General features: G+C 42.1%; 1 protein-coding gene across 4 annotated transcripts; it reads left to right on the plus strand.

Annotated features, from left to right (window-relative positions):
- The first annotated feature begins 3,624 nt into the window (after window positions 1–3,624).
- UBLCP1 (ubiquitin like domain containing CTD phosphatase 1) lies at window positions 3,625–16,570 on the plus strand. Of its 4 annotated transcripts, none has more exons than XM_066329265.1 (11): window positions 3,625–3,669; window positions 5,958–6,152; window positions 6,984–7,075; window positions 7,483–7,568; window positions 7,656–7,771; window positions 8,837–8,935; window positions 9,957–9,994; window positions 12,090–12,188; window positions 12,638–12,754; window positions 14,106–14,233; window positions 15,541–16,570. In XM_066329265.1, exons 2-11 carry the CDS (start codon window positions 5,999–6,001, stop codon window positions 15,566–15,568), a joined length of 957 nt encoding a protein of 318 aa, XP_066185362.1. In that variant the 5' UTR covers window positions 3,625–3,669; window positions 5,958–5,998; the 3' UTR covers window positions 15,569–16,570. The 4 variants fall into 4 exon arrangements, with proteins under 4 accessions (XP_066185362.1, XP_066185360.1, XP_066185361.1 ...); XM_066329263.1 differs by having other exon boundaries at window positions 3,626–3,727; XM_066329264.1 differs by having other exon boundaries at window positions 3,626–3,727; window positions 5,961–6,152.
- Window positions 16,571–16,766: the final 196 nt, after the last annotated feature.

Consider the following 16,766-nt stretch of genomic DNA (forward strand, 5'->3'; position numbering starts at 1 on the left):
TCCAGGGTCCAATCTACACTTCTGCACTGGCTCTGAGCCAATTGCCAAGAGAAATCCACAAAACTTTCCAGCTAACTTCTTAACATGTCAAAAGGTAAAGCGAAACTCTTTCCCTATTTATAAACACCTGCTGGAGGTGCAGGGATTGCAGTTCCACAGTGTCCAGCACACCCCACTGGCTGCTCTGCTGCAGTCACTGGTGATGAGCAGGGCAGGAGGCTGCACACATCAGGCTGCAAACATTTGGGTGGTTTTGAACTTGCAGAATCCTGACATTCTCAGACATCGCTGCCTTTACCACCTGCTTGGAACAAATCATAAACCAGAGAAAGGGGATTGGAAAAAAAAACAATAAAGTATCATAGGAAATCATAAAAAGAGGCATTAGGGGAAAGCAAAAAGGATAAAGCAGATGAAGAGTAAAATATACTGGTACCAAAATGTATTTTAAGGATTATTCTACTCTTAGTGGAGAGTATGGGCTGTGCTCTAGATTTTTTCCAAATATGAGTTCAGTTTAGAAGTGGGGTAGAAAGACTGGTGCATATTCAAGTGAGTTTTCTGAACCAAAAAGAAATCTAGGAGGGGAAAAAATAATAAATCACCACCACCACAAAAAAACTTTCAAGATCTTGCAATCTGTGCTGTTGGCCCCTTCATAGTCTGCAGCACATTAGCATCTGCACTGACTCTTCCCCATTAAAGTCACTGAATAAACAAATATTTAGCACCTCTCAGCCCTGCAATGTCATCACATTTTGCTTTCCAGCTCCTTCTGTCACAGAGATGTGATCTGATCTCTTAATTCTCAAAGCAACCTTTTGAGGTTCCCACAGAGTTTTCAGCTTTAAATGACGGTTTCAAAGGACTCTTACCCAGCATCTCTTTGAGCTGCTAGAGGGAATTTTGCTCTCTCATATGCAGCATGAACAGCAATTTAGGAGACGAGCTCCTGGGCTTCAGTACTTATGCACAGGAGCATATTGCACAAAAGGATCAGAAATGCGTGATGTGAACATGAGGCACGGGAAGGGAGCCAGCAGGCATCAATCTGACATGCAGCCACTTCTTTTATTTCACCCTGGAGCATCCCAGGATGTAGCAGTGCACATCAAGGTGAAAGGGAACGTGCATTTGCTTTTAAATTTCCCCCCTGCTCTTCCTTCCTCCTTGCCCTGCTAATTTACCACAGTGCAAACCCAGAGAGTGCCACCATGAAACACTTTCCTCGGTATAAAGATTGTGCTGTTTGGGCTTGGAATTCTAATTACATGGTTTTAGTCAAATTACTTTGCCACTTTGCATTTAGTAACATTAGGATTGAGCACCACCATGTGTTTCACAGCTAAATCAAATGATGTATTTATCTGCACCACATTAATCTTGTCAGGATCAGAGCATCTTTCAAGGATACCAAAAACACCAGCATCAGACCAGAAAATAAATATTCATTCTTATACTTCTTTTTTTATCACTCCTCAAACAAAAAACAAAACCAAAACCCTTTTGTCCCCTTTTCAACAGAGCTTCCTAAAGGTCAACCAGAAAAGAAAAATAAAATTAACAAAATTGCAAATACAGAGGTGATCACAGTGGATGTCATTTTTGTAGCCTGAATTTTAAGCAGGTCTGGAGGGTGCATATTTTCATGACAGGGTGTGACTTTAATTACCAGTTGCAGCTTTGGAAGCTTTCCAGCACTATTGTAACAGGCTGCCTCTGTTACAGAGGACAACCCTGTGTCATTCAAGCAAAAAGCAAGCCCTTGGTGACTGGGATACAAGCAGAGGGACTGGTTTTATGTGGATTTAGGTGCAGTCAGAAACTTGACAAGAACAGTCATTACAATGGTCTCCCATTTGTACCACTCTTCTAGAAACCAAAGTGGTGTTTTTACACTAAAACTTAAATACAGAACAAACTCAAAGTACACATCTAGGCAGGAAATACATTAAATTAATATCCTCTGAGGAAAGAGGTCAGGCTTCTACACAGTTTTTGCTTATACTGCCCTTCTCCACTGAGATTCCCTTACAGCAGGAAGGGCTCTTTCAAGTTCCAGCAGACACTGAAGAAACTTCTACTCAGTGTATAGTTGTTTACCTCTGCTCTTTCGTTTCCTTCCCTATTTATTACCAAATTAAATGGGGAAAAATTATCTAACCTCTCAACACTGCAAGACATAAGGTAATGGAGGACTGAAACCTTCACTTCCTTCCTCAAATTTAACATCACCTCTACTGACACCAAGCAGAACCTGTCTCTGTCACCTCCACGTGATTTCACGTAAGAAACCACACTTTACCACAAATGTTCTTCCCTTTAAACTTCTTCTGGAAACCAGAACCGCTGAGTGAAAAAGGCCATGTTGTGGGAAAGTCTGTTTTTTTCCTTCTGCATCTTTTGCCTAAGCACAGAAACACTGCAGCTGAAGGCAGTTCCCAAGAATCCCAACATTAGTCGAGAAGTGTCACAACAATATGCCTGTAAAGAGTCAGCTTTAGGAGTAAAGAGAGTTTTGAGTCATAGAATCACAGAATGGTTTGGGTTGGAAAGGACCTTAAGAGTAATTTCCTTCCAAACCCCCAGATATGGGAACACACCTTCCCCTGGACCAGGTTACTCAGAGCTCCATCCAACCTGGCCCTGGACTCCTCCAGGAATGGGATGGACACAGCTCCTCTGGAAAACCTGTTCCAGGGCCTCACCACCCTCATGGAAAAGAATTTCTTCCTAATACCAAATCTAAACGCACTCTCAGTTGAAAACCAATTCCCCTTGTCCTGTCACTCCAGGCCACCATAAAGAGTCTCTCTTCAGCTTTCTTGTCATCTCCCTTCAGGTACTGGAAGGCTGCAATTAGGTGTCCCTGAAACCTTCCCTTCTCCAGGCTGAACACTCCCAATTCTCCCAGCCTTTCCTGCCAGCAGAGCTGCTCCATCCCTCTGACCATCCTCTGCATCTCTCCACGTCCTTTCTGTGCTGGGACCCCACAGCTGGAGGCAGCTCTGCAGGAGGGTCTCAGGCGGCATCCCTGGGCACAGAATAACCTCCTTTATCAGCTGACAGTGGAAAAGACACACTCATGGCAGCAGCTGCCCGTGCAAATCGCCTCTCCGGCCTCCCGGGGCCTCGGAGCATCACGGCCTCAGGCCGGCGCTGAGGGGGCGAGGGCTCCGCGGTGCCGCGGCGTTTCCTCCCGCTTCGGAGCCCCGCCGAGCTCCGGTTCCCCCGGCCGGGGCACGACCCGCAGCATCCCCGGCCCCGGCTCCGCGCTGCCCGGGCGCCGCTCGGGGCCGCCGTTCCCCCGGGCCCGCCGTTCCCCCGGGGCCGCCGCTTTCCCCCGGGGCCGCCGCTTTCCCCCGGGGCCGCCGCTTTCCCCCGGGGCCGCCGCTTTCCCCGGGCCCGCCGTTCCCCCGGGCCCGCCGTTCCCCCCCGGGGCCGCCGTTCCCCCCCCGGGGCCGCCGCTTCCCCCCGGGGCCGCCGCTCCCTCCCGGGGCCGCCGCTTTCCCCCGGGGCCGCCTTTCCCCCCCGGGGCCGCCGTTCCCCCGGGGCCGCCGCTTTCCCCGGGCCCGGCCCCGCGCACATCCGGGCACCTCCCGCTTCCGCCGCGCGCCAGTTCCGCTTCCTGCGCGGCGGAGCCGGGACGGAGCCGGTCCCGCGGCCGGGGTGAGCGCCCGCTCCGCGCTGCCAGGGCGGGGGCGGATCGGCGGCCCCGCACAGCCCGGTGGGTGCGGCGGGGGCCGGGGGGAGGCCGGGCGCGGGCGGGTGTCGCGGCCGGGCCGGTGTCCCCGCGGGGCGGGAGCGGCTCCGCAGCCCCGGGCGGGCGTTCTCGGTGCGGCCGCGCCGCTGCCGGGCCGGCCTCGGCGGGGCAGGAGAGCCCCGCTGACACCGAGCTGCCCACCCCAAAGCCCGGCCCACACCTGTTACGGGGCTGCGGAAAGTGCGGCCCCGTGCGCTCAGCGGGCACTCGCGGTGTTTGACGGGGTTTGTGTTTAGTTGCTTAGTGGAACTTAAAGATATGGGTGCCTGTCTTCCGAATCGTCCAGGGAAAGCGGTGTAGTGCTGCACTCCAACAGCAGAACTCGGACGCTTTCTCTGACTCGCGGCCTTCCAACCCATTGGGTCTTGGTGGCACAGAGGTCTTGTAAAGGCTTTGAAGATTAAATTAACCAAAGGGAGCTGTGTTAGCTTCAGTTCTGCCCAGCACCCAGCCCCGATGGTAGATCCCTTGGAAATCCCCGTGTCTTTTTCTGCTCCCAAACAGTTTTCCCATTTTTCTTGATTCGGACCCCTGAGTGTTTTGGCAGGGAATAAAAGTGTCGTGTTTCCTGTAGCATTTGTCGTGACAGAGCTCTAGATCTGTAAGGATTGAGGGGTTGGTCAAGTGCTCAGCTTTGGAGGGACGATCTTTGCAATTTAGCACTGGACAGAGACTGCAGAAGTTTTCTTAGTTCTTGTCCTGTGCATGTCCTTGCAGAAAGATTTGAGGTGCATGGTAAGGTAAGGAAGCAGACCATAAACTCTTCTTTCTGACTTAGTCTAACGATTATGAACAGGAATAATTTATGATAAGGACACTGTGTATCAACTGTTCTACACCATGCACCCTTAGCCTCAGCAGAATTTCTTGGTGCTTTTAAGACCCCTTTTTCATGAGTCTTTTTCACCATGTCATACCAGGTCCCAGTCTGATTTGACAGTATTTGGGAAAAAAATTAAATTTATTTTACAGTGATACAAGTTTTACTCTTCAATTTGTTTTCAGGGCTCTTAGAGGCAGTAGTGTGGAGGTGAGGTTGGTAGTGTCCTTAGCAAAGAGGTTGTACCTAGACTAATTCTCATCTGCCCTGAGCTTGGTGGCTGTTCCTGAGGAATCACAGGTTTGTTCCCCATAGCCTTTACTGTGTCAAAGAGAAAAAAATTCCTGAGTGTGGGTAACCTCTGAGAATACAAAGTGAGAAGGAGGATCAGTTTTGGCTTCTGAGATTTTTTAGAATTGCCAGACTCGCATTTCTTGAAGGTTGATAACCTTAAATTTTTCACAGATCTGCTCTCTGTTTGAATATCAATCATTTGAGGACAGTTTCACCATCAGTGGTGCAGAGGCCTTCTGTGCATCTCCTCACTGTCTGTAGCAGCCTTTTCATACCTTTCTATCTCCTTGATTCTATTTCTAAGCCCTAACAGAGAAAAAACATGTTCTTCCTTTTGCATTAAGCTAAAAATCTTGTTTTTCTACTGTGTTTAATGTCGGACTAAACTGTTAAATACGATTTGTATAAATGATGCTGTGTAAATTAAAGGTAGTATAATTATGGTTATTTTGTCAGCACTGCAATGAAAGTGCAGTAATTGCATTGTGTGGGAGTATGTTTTGGCTTTGTTTTCAAATTCCTGCTTTGATATTGCTACAGTGAGATGTGACCTGGGGTGTGCATTACTGCAGGTATTGCACAGTGGAAGGGATTAGAGAAATCCAGTGCCAAAAATGGGCTGTTTGGCTCAGAACTACTTTTATGGGCTTATGTATGCTAGGGATTTCATATTTACTGTCTTGTTATTACATCTGTAAAAGCACCCATGGCTGGTTTGGTTGCATAAGTATTGCAGAGGACATTTCTGGCTTTGCAATGGCTTTTCTGGTGCTGCAGTGCTCTGCTGGAGTGTGCAGTGCACAGGCTGTACCTGCACAGAACACACAGCAGATGTGAATGTGACATTGCTGAAAACATCAAAGTGGAACTCAGAGCCCCAGTTTTCACACTGTTCTTTCTCCCTTTGTTTCAGCACTTTCACAACACGTTTATCATCTGCTCAGGGGGAACAAACAGCTCTTTGATGTCCAATGTAATAAAGAGCCAAGAATGCTTTAAGTAGATGTTGTGGGCTTGTCTTCTGAAAAGAGGGGTTCTCCTCTTTTTTCTTTACATGATCTTTGTGTTTCCCTCCTGCAGCAGATTTTTCAGACAGTAACACTGAACCATATGCTCCAAGGATGTCTCTCTCTCTCATAATAAAATGGGGTGGACAGGAGTACACGATAACCTCGCTGTCAGAAGAAGACACAGTGTTGGACCTGAAACAGTCGCTGAAAGGCCTCACTGGAGTGTTACCAGAGCGTCAAAAACTACTTGGGCTTAAAATGAAGGGTAACTGTCCTTATTTACTGTTTGTTGGGGCTGTGCCTGAGGTGTTTAGGGACAAACATCCCCTAATCCTAGGCAGGATGTGTGCACTGACATGGCATCCACTTCCCAGTTATAGCTCTGGAATGAGCATGAATACGGACACTTCATACATCACTGGATATTGTTTATTATTCATACATCTACCTGCTCATTTTTTAGTGGTTGACACTGTCCTGTCCTGGTGGGGAGGAGAACTGGGGGGGGAAAAAGTCAACCTCATGGGCTGAGATACAAAGAGTTCAGTGACTGAAAGATAACAAAATATGATATAATACCAATAATAATAATAATAATAATGAAAAGAGGAGATAGAGACATAAAACCCCAGACAAACCAGTGCCACAATCCAGTTGCTCGCCACCCACTCACCGATGCCCATCCAGTCCCTGAGCAGCAATCAGTGTCTCCCAGCCAATTCCCCCCTGTTTATACACTGGGCATGGGGTGCTGTGCTGTGGAATATCCCTTTGCCCAGTTCCCCCAGCTCCTTGTGCACCTGCTCACTGTCAGAGCACAGGAAACTGAAAAGTCCTTGATTTAGAGTAAGCACTGCTTGGCGCCAACTAAGCCATTGGTGTGCCACCAACATTATTCTTGTACTAAATCCAAAACACAGCACTGCACCAGCTACCAAGAATCCCAGGCAAAACCAGGACACTGTGTATGGAAGACGAGATTACACAGCTTGGCATAGTTGGAACTTTCCAGGGAGTTTGTTTCAATTAAGCATGGAATGTATTGACATTTTTCTAAGATCTCTACCCCAACTAAAAAAAAAAATCTGTATTACAGGCAAACCTGCAGATGATGATGTTAAGCTTGGAGCCCTCAAGTTGAAACCAAATACTAAGATAATGATGATGGGCACACGTGAAGAGAGTTTGGTAAACAATTTTCTTGTTTATCAGCTTAAACAGGAAAACAGTGCTTTGTGTCTCCTAATTGTGATTTTAAATTTTGAGTATTCCAGTCATCATTTAAAAAATTATAGTACAATAGATTTCTGTTTGCAGTTTTTTATGTAAACTTTGCTGCAGAACTCTCAGAGCAATGTATTTGTGAAACTCCTGTGGTGTTCTGCACTTGGAGTACAAACCTCTTATTGTGATACTCACTGACTTTTTAAATCTGAATAATCATCAGTATACTTTAGTAATTCTTTCCACTAGTAAAGTGAAACAATTTTGGTTAAATAGTATTCCTGCCCTGTAATGTGCAGTAACAGAAACTTGATATCCCTTGTTATTTTTTCACTGATCCTCGTTATCTTTTTTTATTTTCATTCCTCTAGGAAGATGTCCTTGGGCCGCCTCCAGATAATGATGATGTGGTCAATGACTTTGATATTGAAGAGGAAGTTGTGGAAGTAGAAAATAGGTTAGGAGTTCAAGCAATAAAACAGTTTGTTATTGACTGTACAGTGTGCATTTTAATTAACTGTAACTTTTTGCACTGTTACATCAGGGAAGAAAATCTACTAAAAATTTCCCGTAGAGTTAAAGAATACAAAGTGGAAATTCTGAATCCTCCTAGAGAAGGGAAAAAGCTGCTGGTGCTAGATGTTGATTATACACTGTTTGGTGAGTTTTTATGCAATTTGTGGTTTTAGTTTAAGAGCTCAATTTGTTTGCCAGATCACGTTTCTTGATTTTTGTTTTGCTGTGTTGTACAATGTAACTTCTGCTTTGTATGATTTTGTGGTCCTCTGCTCACATTTTAAAAAGCATTTTAAAATGTTACATGTTGTTGATTTTAGTGCAGCAACTATTTAATTGCTGCAAAAAGACATAAAAAAGCAGTTATTTAGGTTTTTGTCCTGATAGTCTTTCCCTTGACAACTTGTATCTTGACCATCACAGTAGCAGGGCAAGATACTGTAAAATAATTATCCCATTCTGTACCTGATTGACTCTGCTTTTGGGGGGTGTGGGAGAACAGCTTCAGATGTTGTTTACAGATCATTACTAAACATTCACAAAAACACGTTTTACTTGAAAATTCTGTCAAGCTGGCTTTTTTTGAAAGCCAGAATTTTCCTTCTGACTAAACTTTCTGGTTTGTAGGTGTGCCATGGCAGCATAACTCTGGGCAGTAAAAATTACACCTTCCTTTATACCTTTTCCTTAGCTTTCCTTTTTGATGATATTTGTTTCCAATCTGACATCAAAATTCAACCTATTTCTAAGTTTAAAATTTTTATTGAGACGTCCGCTGGCAGATTTTGCAGCAGTTTTGGAATTGGAACAGGGAATGTTTGCATTTCTGAAATGAGCTTGATGTATGTTCACACACTTAAGTGGACTAGGTTTGAAGGAATCTGTTTCATATCTGGCCAGCTACTAATTTGCTAAGTGCACTAATGATTTGCCCTAACTCTTCAAAGATATTCATACTCAGAGATATCTTGATTTAATTATTGCTAATCCCTCAAGTAGCTGTGAGACCAACAGATAAATATTCCCTTTGCTTTGCCTTTCCTCCTTTAAAATGGGAATGGGAGTTTGATATCAAATCATTCATGATCTTAAAGTTCTTCAGGCTCCCCTCATGAAACTTTGAGCGTCTGGATAGAGAAGGAAAATCAGACTGGGCTTTATTAACTAATACTTTAATACTGAATTGCTCATTTCTCATATTCTTTTTAGACCACAGGTCATGTGCTGAGACTGGAGTAGAACTGATGAGGCCATACCTTCATGAATTCCTGACTTCTGCATATGAGGACTATGATATTGTAATTTGGTGTAAGTATTATACTCTGTGCCTAAGAATTTACTGTAAATTGTCATCCAGAGCAGAGACTTCAGGTGGGAGGTTTTTATATTGCTTTTTAGTGTGAGTCACAAGATCTAAAACAATAGAGAAACCTTTTACTGTAATTCACACAACTATTAGAGATATTTTGGAAAAATACCAATTCTTATGTGAAAAAGCACCACATACTGCTCACAAGAATGGGTCTAGTCACAGGATAAAGCTCAGCATCACTTTACTGAGTGTTACTTTGTACAAAGAAGCGCTTGAAATAACAGAACTGTATAATCAACATTAGAACACTGTTTGATAGTGACTTTACAAATAATCTCAATGCAGACAACACACAGTGAACTGCCAAATGAACCAAACTCTCCTGTCTGCAGAGGTGGCTGATTGATCCTTTGCATTCTGGTTCAATTCCTGTCCAACAGCTGGAGAACAGACTTCAGCCAGTGCAGGGTTCAAACCATATTAAAACTCTGTTACAAAATTCCATTTTCATAGTCTTGAACAATGTTTCTGCATATTCTTAGATCAATAGGCAATGTTGACACTTTGTCCTTTCCAGATTTTACGTACAGCTTTATGTGATTTTTATCCTACACAGGCAGTGAGGTTCTTCAAGCCAGGTGTATCCTACTCTTATGGCCTTGCAGGCTGTAGGTCAGTGAGAGCTGATCTAGAAAATGGTTGAAATATTTGCAGTGCTTCATCTAGTTGTTCATTTGAAAAGTAAGCTTTTCCAAACAAAAACAGACTTCCATGAAGGAAGACTTTCTTCAAGTCTTTCTTTTAGTGGCCCTAAAAGCGGCAACAAAGGTTGATCTTTCTCAAATTCAATTTTGTGTAAAAATTTGACATATTAAGTGAACAAGCTCTTGTTTTTGTTTTTTTTTTTTTGTTTGTTTTTTTTTTTTTTTTTTTTTTTTTTGTTTTTGTTTTTGTTTTTTGCCTGCCAATGACTTACTTGGATAAAATATTCTTTCTGTTTTCTCCCTCCTGTTTCAGCTGCTACTAATATGAAGTGGATTGAAGCCAAAATGAAAGTAAGTTGGTCTGAAAACATGTGATTTGTTTCTGGTCTGGGTAACTCTTCATGCAGCTGGGCTCGTGCTCAGCGTTGTAGAGCATGTTAGAAACAGGAGAGGTTGTATGAATCATAACCTGAGTTGTTTCAATTTCCATAGTCACTTGAAATTGTCTTTATCACAAAACTAGATTAAATGCAATTTTAGAATTCCACACAAACTATCAGCAGTAGGGGCTAAATTTAGCAGAGCTAAACACAAGTCAGTACTTGCTGAAACTTGGATTCGTCACGCAGCCCTGCACAGTTGCTTTCATCTTACCTCTAATTATAGAGCTCCAGTCTTTAAATGTGATTTTTTTTAAAAGGAAAAGACAGATGTGACATGCTGGAGTAGGTTATCAAGAGGAAACTCTCTTCATATTTATCTTTATCTCTTGGTAAAGCTGGGGGTTCTGTTTAATAAGGCTTCCTTTGCCTTATTGAACATCCCATAAGAGCTCTTTCACTTTCTGGTTTCTTCCCTACTGGAATCAGGCAGGAAGCCAGTTTTGAACAGCTGACTTTGTGGTAAACATATTTACAGTCCAGCTTAGCTGTAAATCTAATGAGCTTACTGAGAATTGCTGTGGTTTTGGTTCGTGAGTTGGGGGGTTTTATATTTATAAATCAAAAGTTATTTCCATTCCAGGAAAAACCTTTCCAAACTTAAGCTTTTATTACGCACTACTTTTTCAGGTTTTCACAGAGCAAAGCACATTTTTCCAGTGTTCTCTTCCTCAACATAATCAGTTGCTACATTTTTTTTTCTAAGCAAAAATGCCTCTCAAAGATAAGAATCCTTAGTCAGAGCTATAGAGCAGAGTTAGTGCAAGTAAAATCAGTGTTGAGCCTTGCAACATTGCATTCTCATGGCAGTGTCACATGCTTACATGGTGTTGTCACAGTAGTGCCAAGACTCAATCTTGTGGAAAACCACTGTTCAAAACTGGGCTCTTTCCCCTGCACTGGTCACCTTTCTGCATTTCCAGGTTGCTTTTCCAGCTCTCCTGGATCCTGATCCATTGAGATTCCTGCCACTAGATGCCACTTTCTGTTTCTGATGGCACCAGGTGTGCTTCCCTCCAAGAGTCTCACATTTTCTCAGGGAGCTGTGATTCCAGCAATAGCTGGCATTAAAGTTTCTGTTTTAACGTACAAAGGAGGATTAAAAAGAAGGGAATATCAGACAAGCAAATTTAATCTCTCAGTCTGAAATTCAAACATTCTAGAACAGCTGGTTCTGTCAGTGTAACAAGATACTGACCCAGGTATGTAGAGCATTTAATTTGCAAGATTCCATTTTTAAATAAAAGCAAATCAGTTAAGTGTGGCTAGATAGTTCCAAGAGAGCTGCTGCACTGGGTGTTTCTCCCTGTTACATAGGTTTGCATATTACTGCTGTTTCACACACCAGAAATTGTCAGCAATATCTGTGTTGTACCACGTCAGCAGATTTTACTGGTACTTTGCAGCTTTGGAAAGGATTTGAAATGGAAATGATGCTCCCTCATCTAGATAAAGTTTTTTATTTCTAAAAAGATTGTTTTACTTAGTGTGTTTCAGGAGTTACCAAGTCTTAAAAGTGCAAATTGACACAAGCACTGGTTATCTTGGACATGTGCAGGAGGGAACAGTCACAGTGAGCTGTTCCTGGATATTCCATCTTGGATTGGGCTGTGATTTGTGCAAATCACTGTGAGGAACAGAGAGCAGCCAGAACACAATTGCTGTAGGGTTAAGTTGAGGTGTGTAGAACTTGTGGGAGGCTGTGCACGAAGGCACGAGCAAAACCTCTCTGTATTTTGCCTTCTCTGCAGAGTTGCTTTGATTTTCTGCCGGCATCAGCTGTTAAGTTCCTGATATTAAACACTAAAAATAAATCCCTGGGTGCACTTTTATGATCCTCATTGTGTAACAAATCTAAATTTCCCCGGGTATCTATTTTTAGCGTGTCTCTGGTAAACCTCCACAGCTCACCCCGTGACAAGCAATGTACTATAATTGTGGTTCCAGTTATTGAGCAGTAAAACTGTCATAATTAGGAGCTTTAATCATAAATCCTTGTGATGCAGGAGCTCGGGGTGAGTACCAATGCAAACTACAAGATAACTTTCATGCTGGACAGTGCTGCCATGATAACAGTGCACACTCCTCGGAGAGGACTAATAGATGTAAGTACCAACTTTTCTACTAAACTTATTCTACATTCAGCTGGCATTTTATCACACCCCTTTAAAGTATTCAACAACAACAACAAAAAAAGTTTGGGAGTTTTCATGCAAGAAAACTGCAAGAATCTTGGAACCACAGATTTTTTTCCTACTGAAAGTCTCTACTAATGTTTTGAGTGGTACATTTAGATGTCACAGCTTTGAAATCAAACTGTAGGTAACTGTTACAAGAAAACTTACTACCAACAGAAGGGTTTTCCTTAGTGTGGGGGCTATTTGTGTTATATTATTTCACATCTTCCTTTGTTAAAGCCAACCTGCTAATGGTAAAACAAAAGAATAGAAGTGTTCATTTAAGTTAGTTTATTCAGATTTCTATAGATGGCATTTTCATATCCTGCATGTGATCTGATTTACCTCAGATACCTTGTATTGTGTTGTGTTTGCAGGTGAAGCCTCTTGGTGTTATCTGGGGAAAGTTTTCAGAATATTACAGCAAAAAAAATACTATTATGTTTGATGATATTGGCCGAAACTTCCTGATGAACCCACAGAATGGACTCAAGGTAATGTAAACTGGAATTTTCACTTACTGCTGCTTTTTCTCAATACTTTAAGTAGTACCTTCTCCTACTTCTTTGCTGTAGCATAAAGAAAGACTATTCTTAACTAGCAAAGATGCATGTTAAACCTTTTAATTTCCAGTGCCATTTGTCTGGCTTAGTATCTCCTTAATAGTAGTATTAAATAAACCTGGTGTCACTAGTGAGTGTTTAAGAGATTATCAGAATCAATGAAATTGGTATTTCTGCTTAAGTTATACCTGCAAACTGTAATCAAGCTGGGCACTGCTGACAAGCACCATTGAAAATGTGATGTTCAATCTCCAGAGTGGTCATATTCAAAAATAAGTCAAATAACAAGTGGCTGTACTTCATGATCGTGTGACAGGATAATCACAAGTATTCTATATGAGAAATAATTAGTACCTTGAGCCGTTTTGACTATACAACAGCAAATATTTCATTTTATACAACTGTCAACCAATGTGTGCTCTGTTATTACTGCTGGTTCTGAATAAGAAGAGTGCAACTTAAATTTCTACGTACATGTGATGGTAGAGCACGGTTGTACTAAAAGAACTTGCACAACTCTCTCTAAAAAAGAAAACTATGTTTTCAAATGCAGAAATTCCAAGATGGTATCTCTTTGAAAGTATCCATGATGTGAAGTGGAGAGCAGTTAGTTGATGAAATCTAACAAGATAATCTTAACTGGAAGGACAATCAGGAATAGCAAAGATCTTGCTGGGAGGGGATTATCCAGAGAGGTCCCTCTAGCTCAGATTGGAAAGATGTTTGTCAAAATGCTGTTAACAGCTGCAGACCAGAGCACTGAGTCTCTAAAACAGGGCCCAGGTGTAATGTATTCCAAGCTTAAAGCAATTGTCAGATAAGTTTTGCTTCTGACATCTCTTTTCACAACAAGCTCTGCTTGTAGTCAAAGGCTTTTTGCTGAACAAAAATCTTCTGGTTCTGACAATGCCACACAACTCAGAATGCAGAGCTGAAAGCCCCTCCTGCAAAAATCTCTGTGAAATCAATTAGAAAATGTGGCAGTCCCTTCCAGATCATTTTATCAGTCTGTCTGGGAGGGGGAGGCTTGAAGAAGTACAAGAGAAAAGAATTTTTTTCTGGTTGATGAAAGGTCAAAGCTCCTCAGTCCAGTTTGCATAAACAGGACAAATTGGATCTGACCACTACTGGAAAAAAATTTTTTTTTCCTCTTACCTGTGAGAAGTTATAACTTGTCATATTACTAATAATATATTTTAGTCAGGTGGCAAATGACAGAGATTCTAAAGCACTTTTCTTTCTGTGAGCAAATGGTTATACCCAGTTTATTTCTTTTGTATAGATAAGGCCTTTTATGAAAGCACATTTAAATCGGGATAAAGACAAGGAGCTTCTAAAGCTCACCCAATACCTCAAAGAAATAGCAAAACTAGATGACTTTTTGGAGCTGAATCACAAACATTGGGAAAGGTAAGAACAAAGTCAAAATTCTTGCTTCCTTCTGTCCCTGACCCCTGTTTTGTTTGAGGTTGTCTTTACAAACACCAGAAACAACAGAACTGATGGACTTTAGAACTTACACTTATAAAGGTCCTTTGGTTGGGGGAAAATTTTAATAGGGTTGTAGTGTTGTGGCAGCTTCCCTAAAATTACAAGATTTTGACAGAATGCATCTGTGTTTTCCTACTCCTCCAATATTCAGCACTGTCAATTATGCAATTATGAAAGGAAAAGAATTTTGAAGGAACATGGTCCCTGGAAACCTCTTTCTTTGCCAAGTTAGACTGTGAGTTCAGATCCCAAATCCCTTGTTTTAAGGCAGCTTCACTAGAAGTTACTTGAAAGCTTTGTGGTGTTACTGTAGTTCACAGGCACCATCCAGGCTGGGTGGTGTTGCAGGATTCATCCAAGTTACTGTCTTATGAACAAGAGTTTTCCAGGTGCTCAGGGCACCAGCTAGCATCCTAATTCTTGCTAGAAAATGATTAACTGAAGGGCTTGAGCAAAATTCTTCTTGGTTTTACGCAGCAGCCAGAGGCTTCAGTGCATGTGAAGAAAAACTTCTGGAAAACTACTCCTTCAGTGTTAAAAAAAGGGAGCCTTGCAGGCTTAGTACAATTTCTCTTTCCTGATTAGAGCAGAAAGTGAAATGTTAAACCTTAAAAGCAGTGAAATTCACTGGATATTTCCCACTGTCAGTGAAATTTGTTGGATTCTTTCTCCTAGAGTATTTGCAAAGCCTTCCCTGTCACATCACACAGGCAGATTTCTCCAGCTCTGGTGCTAAGGGAGCTGTGAGATCAGAATTGAAGCAGTTCAGAGTCACTCAGATTCTCCAGAGAAGCTGCTGCAGGGCTGTTCTTTTCAGGTTATGCTGGATCAGTTCATTAAAGTCCTGAATTTATTTGAAGGAGTGCCATTACTAATGGGCCTTTTTATCTTAAAGGATATAAAAGCCACTTGTCCAGTTGATGTAATTTTCCATCCTCTTAGAACGTAACAGGTTTCCATTTCCTTCCTCCCTTTTGTTTAAAAAGCCTGATAGAGTCTAACTAAAACATGACTTTGAATTCCCGCAAGATAACCTATCATGGAATTGAAAGATGTTGAAATCAAATAAAAATCATAAGTGTTATTGACTGCATTTCTAATTTTTGGTCTTCAGCAGGAGGATTGTTGGTGAGAAAAGAAAGCAGAGTCTTACTTTGCTCTTAAGATCCCAGGTGTAATTGTGGCCACCTCTTACTTGCTAAAAACTCTACTTTTGTTTCTTTCAGGTATCTTTCAAAGAAGCAAGGACAATAACACTAATAAAACTGTGTGGCACTGCATTGAAGGGAACATCACTAAGATCATTGGACTTTTCCTTGCTTTTGTGCTAGAGTATAATAGTGCTGGACACTGGACCCAATGCCAGAACGACTGCTAAACTTGGTCTTCCAGTTGGTTGGTTGTGGGTTTTTTAAAAGATCACAGCAATAAGCTCAAAGTGGGAGAAACAAGTCAGTTGCTTTTTCTTGCATTCAGTTCTGGTGTTAGTTCTCAAAATACTTTCCTCTCCTTTGCTGCTGAAGTACAACCATAACCATCAAAGACCAAAACCATTCTGAGACTAGGAAAAAAAAAAAAAACCTTAGACCAAAAAAGTTGATTAAAAAGCCAACCTTGGCAGTGTGTGAAGTGTATAAGTCCTCTATTCCCTCCATATTTAGAAACAGTCTCCCTCTCCCATTCCAGTATTTAAGTCTATAAATTACAAGTTGTCTAAGTTTGGTATGTATTAGTATGTCAGTGTTTCTCTGTGCAAGACAGTAAGATGGGAAAGTACCACCTCTGTGGCCGGTTTACCCCAGTGTGTGAACTTGTACTATAAAGCAGTGTTTACTGGAAAACAAAAGATTGAAGTTTGAGGGAGAGAAACCCACTGTTACTTGGTCAGTGAAAAGCAGTCTGCCTGAAAAATCCCCATATGTCAGATAAAGGGTTTAAACCTCAGATGGGAAAGTCACATTCCTAACAAAGCATGAACAAAACCCTTGTTCTCTTCTAGCTAAATCTTGTCAAAGTGCAAACACTGTGTTTAAATACAATATTCAGCCATACTGTTCTTAAAATATCATTTACTTGCGCTGCTTATGCCTGCACTATAGAAGTGTGACGTGACTGCTGTTTGGCATTTCCAACACTTGTGCATTATGCAGTTCATGGATTTGAAAGAAGACTGACCCTTTCAAATAAAAAAAAAATGGTATATATTGTTCTTAAGGAACTATAGCAGTTGTGTAAATAATAAATACCTTTTTCATACTTTGTGTCCTGTGCTGCCTTCAGTATTCAGCTTGCATAACAGAGGAACCATTGATAATATTTGGGGAGGGAGGTTTGGAGCATTTGTTTGGATTCCAAAGACACCAGGTTTGCATCAGGAGTTGAGAAAGAGCCTGGTAAGTGCCTCTGTGGATTAGGGAAGTGGTGCAGCACCAGGCTGGCCAGGAAAGGAGCC

This window comes from Sylvia atricapilla, chromosome 14, assembly GCF_009819655.1.
Source record: "Sylvia atricapilla isolate bSylAtr1 chromosome 14, bSylAtr1.pri, whole genome shotgun sequence".
In the NCBI taxonomy this organism is placed as follows: Eukaryota; Metazoa; Chordata; class Aves; order Passeriformes; family Sylviidae; genus Sylvia; species Sylvia atricapilla.